At 48.8% G+C, this 6,281-nt stretch overlaps 2 protein-coding genes across 2 annotated transcripts; one reads left to right on the top strand and one right to left on the bottom strand.

The window, feature by feature from the left end:
* The first annotated feature begins 6 nt into the window (after positions 1 to 6).
* LOC127749480 (teneurin-a-like) lies at positions 7 to 3,715 on the top strand. The gene is made up of 3 exons (XM_052267716.1): positions 7 to 409; positions 489 to 716; positions 809 to 3,715. Exons 1-3 carry the CDS (start codon positions 47 to 49, stop codon positions 1,271 to 1,273), a joined length of 1,056 nt encoding a protein of 351 aa, XP_052123676.1. The 5' UTR covers positions 7 to 46; the 3' UTR covers positions 1,274 to 3,715.
* On the bottom strand, positions 3,707 to 4,380 carry LOC113207230 (uncharacterized). The gene is made up of 3 exons (XM_026423699.2): positions 4,195 to 4,380; positions 3,932 to 4,115; positions 3,707 to 3,840 (listed from the first exon to the last, which is right to left on the bottom strand). The coding sequence occupies exons 1-3, from the start codon at positions 4,328 to 4,330 to the stop codon at positions 3,732 to 3,734; spliced, it is 429 nt and encodes a 142-aa protein (XP_026279484.1). The 5' UTR covers positions 4,331 to 4,380; the 3' UTR covers positions 3,707 to 3,731.
* Positions 4,381 to 6,281: the final 1,901 nt, after the last annotated feature.

Below are 6,281 nucleotides of genomic sequence, written 5' to 3'. Positions count from 1 at the left end.
AGACCACCGCAGCTGGTTGTCGGCGCTGGGCTACGACATCGCGTCCATGGCGCCGCAGCTGTACCCGAGCGGGCCGCTGGGCGGGCCGCAGCCACACCTGCTCAGCCCGCTCAGCCCGTTCTCCAGCCCGTCCCCGCAGACGGTGGCGCCCAGCCGGCCGTCGATGGCGGTGGGCGCCCAGGACGGGCCGCCGCTCAGCGTCGTGTCCGGCTTCCTCAGCCACCTGAGCGAGCGGCTGCTGAGCGACCGCCTGTCCGTGTCGGGCTGGCCGTCGGCCGCCGCCCCCGCGCACACGCGGCGCACCTGGCCGCCCAACAACCCCCTGCAGACGTTCCGCATCGGCTCGGCGTTCGAGCCGCCCTTCGGACGGGGCATCATCGTGTCCCGGACCTCGCAGGGCCAGGCTGTGGTGAGTGTGGACGACCTCGGCCGCGCGCGGCGACCTCCGCGACGAAGGGACTCTAACTCTGTGCGTCTTGGTGATACAGATCAACAGCGTGCCGTCGGCCAACCCCATCTACCGGGACGTGTTCACCTCCGTCTTCAACGGCTCGTACATGCTGGACGTGCTGCTGCTGGTGCACGGCGCGTCCCAGGACACGCTCTTCTTCGTGCAGCCGCGCGTCGAGCGCGCCGGCGAGGACAAGGCGCAGCTCAAGCGGCTGGGCGGCTCCGTCAACACCACGTTCCACGAGAAGACTGGCGACAAGGAGAAGGTAAACAAACTCTCGGGGACCTCGATGGGAACGCGTTTGACGTTATGTGAACCGAAACCGACTCATTCACAACCGACTCACTTCTCTCGCAGATCATCGACCTCAAGATCCACACGCAGACGGCCGTCATCAACCTGCGGTACGGCACGACGCCCGAGAAGGAGAAGCAACGCATCCTGCACCACGCCAAGATGTCTGCCGTGCGCAAGGCGTGGCACCGCGAGCAGGAGGCCATCCGCAGCGGCCTGGCGGGCTCGGGCTCCGGCCTCGGCTCGGCCGTCGAGTGGTCGGCCTCGGAGCAGGACGAGATCCTCAAGACCGGGCAGGCCGCGGCGTACGAGGGCGAGTTCATCCACGACATCTTCCGCTACCCGGAGCTGGCCGAGGATCCCTACAATGTACGCTTCGTCAAGAAGAACGCCGGCGACGAGCCCGGAGCCTCCGCCAAGAGGAAACGCAGTGCCTCCAGTGTCTCCCTAGCCTCGGCCTTGGCCGCCGGTGAGGAGGGCCCGCCTGCGGACTCATGGTGGAGACCGTGTACAGAGCCGCCCTGCTAGTCTAGTCAAAGCTTTCCGTCCCCTGGCCGGGCCGTCAAGAGAAGTGTACATATTAGGACAGAGAATATGAAAAAATGTTGTGTACATAAGTTATATATTATATATTTGTACAGACAAGGACTTCTTGGCCAAAGGGCACAAAAACCTAGTGAAGCACGATACTTAATGCAGGACACTAAAAGTCAGTGCTTCCAAACAAATTTCTTATTGGACCTATTCTTTGTTTTATTTGTTTTTTTCTAGAGGGAGCGTTTATGTGAATAATAGCTGTAAATTGTCTTCTACTGTGTTGATGTTACCATGTTCAATTTTTCCATAGTTGAACATATATCTGTGATGTGAGTGCATATGAGGAAATTAGTTATTAATTTAAGGACACAAAAATTTGTTCCAGTAAGTAAAGGACAAAAGTGTGAGATCATTATACCCCATTTTCCCCAACACTTCTTTGTGGTATACATTACCCACTTACTAAAGCATATGTCCTTGTTTGAATGTGAAAATATGTTTGAAAGAGATGAGAAAATGTGATTATGGTGCTTTTTAATTATTGTATTTTAGTTCATTGCTGTCCTTATCAATGAACCTTTTTTATTACTGTGAATCTATTTGGTGTCTCTGTGAAATTAAAATTAAGAGGCTTACATAATCTCTGCACAGTGTGTGCTACTCTTGCTGACCACTGTGAGCTTTGTGTTGAAGCACTAGGGATCATTAAAATGTGCATTGAAATTGTGCATCTGTATTAAATATGAGATAAGCAGCAAAGAAATTGCCACAAGCAAAGCCTGGATACAAACCCATTGATGTTAGTAAATTTACTTCTCTGAAAAACGTAAGTCCCCTGATCCTCTAAAAATCCCGTCCGCTAACATTTGAAGGCATATCTTTGCTGCATTATTAAGTCTAAGAAGCATTGTTATTGTCATAGTGTGCTTGCACAGCATTATGTAAATATTGATGTCTATTTTGTCAAATGCATGTGTTTATATGTTAGTTGATGTGTTTCAAAGACTTTTTGGCATCGTTTTCAATGTGAAGAATTATGTCTTGAGCTGTGTTCGTATTATTCTATATTTTAAGTTGTCAACTGTTTGCCCTGTTTTTTAAGTTACACAGAACTTTGTGATTTTTAAGAGATTTCACATGTACCAAAATGATTTGCTTCTTACCTGCTTGGTAGGAATAAGGTTGTGGACAGTTGTGAACAGTAATACTGAACTGAGCTTTTTACTCATCAAATTTATGTGGCTTATGTTGAACCATAGAATGGTACATACTCAGCAACATTGCTAAAACCACTAAAAGAATAAAAATCGTCACACTCTATTTGAAGGACTTTTCAGTTTTGATTTACTCGAGAAATGGCCACTATTTTCTAACTTACGCCTTTATTGTACTTGAACAAGTGGGAATACTAAATTTGTCCTGTTAAGATTCACCTTTTAAGAATTTTATACCAAAAAATATAGTTCCCAAGATGCCAAATAAATGATAAGAGTTTTTTAATGGTGTCTGTGCCAAATCTGAGCACATGAGAGTTTATTGAAATTATCTTATTTGTAATATATTTGTGAAAAGAATGTGGATGATCAGTCGTCTAAAAACAAATTAACGACTATCATGAATTGTAAATATTTTGTTATGCAATTTGAAATACTCTAACTTCATAAAGCGCTCATGAGTAATGAATGTTTTTGATATCGCTGAATTGTCTTTGTTTAACTGAGTTATCATATGCTGGTCGTGAAACTATTTTGTTGAGTTTGTTATTTTTTTGTTGCTATCAATTTCATTATATGGTCCATTTCTATCTACTGAAATAAAGGAGGCTTGTAGACCGCAGCACAGTTGGGCAAACAATTAGATATTGTTCGTGTATATCATTATTTTGCAAAACTACTTACAAGACTGGCCTTGTACTATTGCATAGATCTTTTTTTAAAATTATGATGTTTTGGTATTTCAAGTTAAATGTGATTCTTTTTCAGGTCTCAGAACATACTTAAATCTCTTTGTTGCAATGAGCTATGTAAGATCATTGCCATTGTTTTCACAATGTGATTATTTACTTCTATTATCAAGAAACAGAACTGTTCGTCAGTCATTTAGACTGCTATGTACAATGTTTTAGACATTATTGGAATTTCTGGTTACAAATCCCCTTCCATTAACTATCTCCTGCCTACCCCATTTTCTCTCTCTATCTCTATCTCTCTCCCCCTAATCACAATATGCTTGAAAGCAGATTTTGTTTTAACTTTTAGTTTTTTGTCTCCCAACATTCCAACCATATTACATTTGTAAGATAAAAATTCAATGATTTGACTGATTTTAGCATTAAAGCGCCATACTAATGAATCAAGTTGTTCTTGAAAACATAACTCAGTGTGAAAATTTAAATGTCTGGAAAATAAGATTGAATAAAGTCTTTCTTCCAATTGTTTGAGTTAATCAATCAACCTCTTCCGCTTGCTTTCTCTTGCAGTTGATTCACCAAAGCAGACCATATTTCAATAATTTTCTCATGGATAACCCACTTTGAATTGTTTGGGTCTTCTGGAAACCTAGATCCAGCAAATTTAATGCAGACAGTGAAACCTGAAACTCTCTCTCTTGCACCATGGATACAAAAGCAAACCAGCATTTTGTGGATACCTGCTATGTTCCCTCTTTCGCGTGTTCAAGACTTGCATGGCTGTGTCCAACAGCACTCCACAGTTGTTTGAGCTCAGGGTATTCTGAGTCTTCTCAGAAACTACTCCAAGGGCCTGCTGGTACTGCTGGCCCATTGGCAACGTACTGTCTACCTCTTCAATGAAGTCCCAATAAATATAAAATGCTGCAATAAATTTTGAATCTGTAGTCTGTGAACTGGGTCCACACCACCGGGAAACTCTGACCCTAACTTACAGACTTACAGCCACCTCTTGTCCTTTCCTCAAAGCTGCGTAGCCAATTTTCATTCACCATGCCGAAAAACTTCTTCCAGAACAAATATTCAGGACCGTTGGGGCGAAGTGAGAGGACAGCCTCAAAGAGACCAAATATATCCATATTTTCATCAAATAGAGGCAAAAATCTTGTGCTAATTTTACTAATACAATTTCTCGTGAGTGTTTTTGTTTTTTATTTGTTGATCAGCCAACAATGAGAAGTATTGGTTGGCGGTCAAGGGCGATAGCGCCTGCAATGCACTGGGTAGGCCAACCCGCCAAGCAGCTAACTCGTGCCGGCGGCCCGCCCTGCGAGCGTACAGGGGCCCTCCCGGACCCGTCTCGAGTCATCGGGCATTTCTCCTCGCAAAGTCAAGGTAGCGGCCACTCATCTCAAAAACCTAGCTGCAGTGGCCACTGGACTTTACCCACGGGCCCTGCCCGTGGCGCCTAGGAAGGGCGGGCTTCCACACGCTTCCACGCGCGCGGCGCGGCAGGGCGGCTCCTGACAGTCTGTATCCGCGATACAGTCGACTCACGGCTAAGGAGCGGATGGGAGTAGCCTGGCGGTGCAATAGCCGTACGCAGAAATGTCTATTCAAGTGTCTAAACGGCCTGACGATGGGTTAGGACAAAAGACCAGCCGACATGAGGAAGTGGACTTGACCGCCTACTCAGCAGCCCCCCCCCCCCTTTCCCAAAAAAACAACAACAAAGTGTTCGCCCCAACCAGGACTCGACCCCTGGGCCGACAGTGTCTTGGGCACCACGGACGAGGGCACTCGCCTATCGGCTGTCGGCTCCACTTGTCAGTGGAGAGTTCAGAACTCGGTCCTGCTTTACAAGTCTTGGTCTTCCGGATTGCACGCGTGCAGGTCGGGTCAAGTCCACCTCCTCGACGCGCTGCAGCCCGGGTCGACTCCTGGCCAGAAACAAGGAAAATGGCCAGTAAATGAGCCCCAAAGCGCGCTTCGCGCGCCTTGAATCTTGAATCTTGAATCCCGGGCGCGCGGGGGTTAGGTTAGGTGCATTTCTCGGCCTTTGTCCGTGTTTCTGGCCAGGATTTCGACCCGGGCTGCAGCGCGTCGAGGAGGTGGACTTGACTCGACCTGAACGCGTGCAATACGGGAGACCAAAACTCGTAAAGCAGGACCGAGTTCTGAACTCAATATTGACGACTGGAGCCGACAGCCGAGAGGCGAGCGTGCCGGGGCATGGTTCACTGGCCCCCGCCTGGCGCGGGCGCGGGATCGATTCCTGGTGGAGGCGAATGTTTTTGCGGCGCCTGCTGAGTAGGTGGCATGGTCAGTCAGGCCCACTTCAGACAGACGCACAAGCGGACACAGTTCCCCCCACCAGCTGTCAGTGGCCGGCCGAGTGGGTTAGAGCGTCGACTATTGACCGCAGTGGCGTGGGATCGACTCCCGGTCGGGGCGCACTGTATGCCAGCCTTTTCGAATACCCGTTTTACAACAAAAAAGAATGAAATTGCGTTGATACTTGTGCTTCGGCCTCGGATCGAATCCAGGCCTTGGCTGAATATTTGAAAGTTCGTTCCAGATGGCCTGTAGAGACATAGGCAGAAGCGGACGAAGTCTCCCCGCAAGCAGTCAGTGGCCGAGTGGATTAAGGCGTCTGCGACAGATCGCGTCGGTGTGGGAACGACTCTCACCCACAGCGGGCTGTCCACGATTTTTCTCGCTCCTCCGCTCTCTATTGCGAAGGGGCGAACGCACAAAAAAGGTTCTCGCAGCCATCGACAGTATCGTGGCGTCGTAGCTCAGTCGGTAAAGCGCCAGCGCGGAGAACCGATGGTCAGAGGTTCGAGGCCCACTAGAAATTCGTTTTCCACTTTCCGTTTGCAACGGCCGGGCGAAGGCAGCTCAAATATGATCCAGACGCCGTTTTCTCTCGCCGCCTAGGTAGTGTAGTGGTATCGCGCTCTAGCTGGCTCCGTCCCCCCGGGGGTCGGTGGTTCGAATCCTCGGACCACCGGCCCTCTCCCCTCCCCTCCCTCCCCCCGGGGCAAGCGATGATGAGGAGCGATACCACTGACACCGAAGCTCATTTTG

This window comes from Frankliniella occidentalis, unplaced genomic scaffold (assembly GCF_000697945.3).
Source record: "Frankliniella occidentalis isolate FOCC.00 unplaced genomic scaffold, Focc_3.1 Scaffold58, whole genome shotgun sequence".
Classification (NCBI taxonomy): domain Eukaryota; kingdom Metazoa; phylum Arthropoda; class Insecta; order Thysanoptera; family Thripidae; genus Frankliniella; species Frankliniella occidentalis.
Note: the sequence above shows the minus strand (reverse complement) of the source record. Positions and strands in the feature narration are given on the sequence as shown.

Excerpts from the sequence above, each read along its gene's own strand:
- LOC127749480 (XM_052267716.1), top strand. The coding sequence starts at position 47 with ATGGCGCCGCAGCTGTACCCGAGCGGGCCGCTGGGCGGGCCGCAGCCA. Across the intron at positions 410-488 it reads CCTCGCAGGGCCAGGCTGTG|ATCAACAGCGTGCCGTCGGC; the intron begins GTGAGTGTGGAC and ends TTGGTGATACAG. Across the intron at positions 717-808 it reads AGACTGGCGACAAGGAGAAG|ATCATCGACCTCAAGATCCA; the intron begins GTAAACAAACTC and ends CTTCTCTCGCAG.
- LOC113207230 (XM_026423699.2), bottom strand. The coding sequence starts at position 4,330 with ATGGATATATTTGGTCTCTTTGAGGCTGTCCTCTCACTTCGCCCCAAC. Across the intron at positions 4,116-4,194 it reads GGAAAGGACAAGAGGTGGCT|CATTTTATATTTATTGGGAC; the intron begins GTAAGTCTGTAA and ends AATTTATTGCAG. Across the intron at positions 3,841-3,931 it reads CGAAAGAGGGAACATAGCAG|GTTTCCAGAAGACCCAAACA; the intron begins GTATCCACAAAA and ends TGCTGGATCTAG.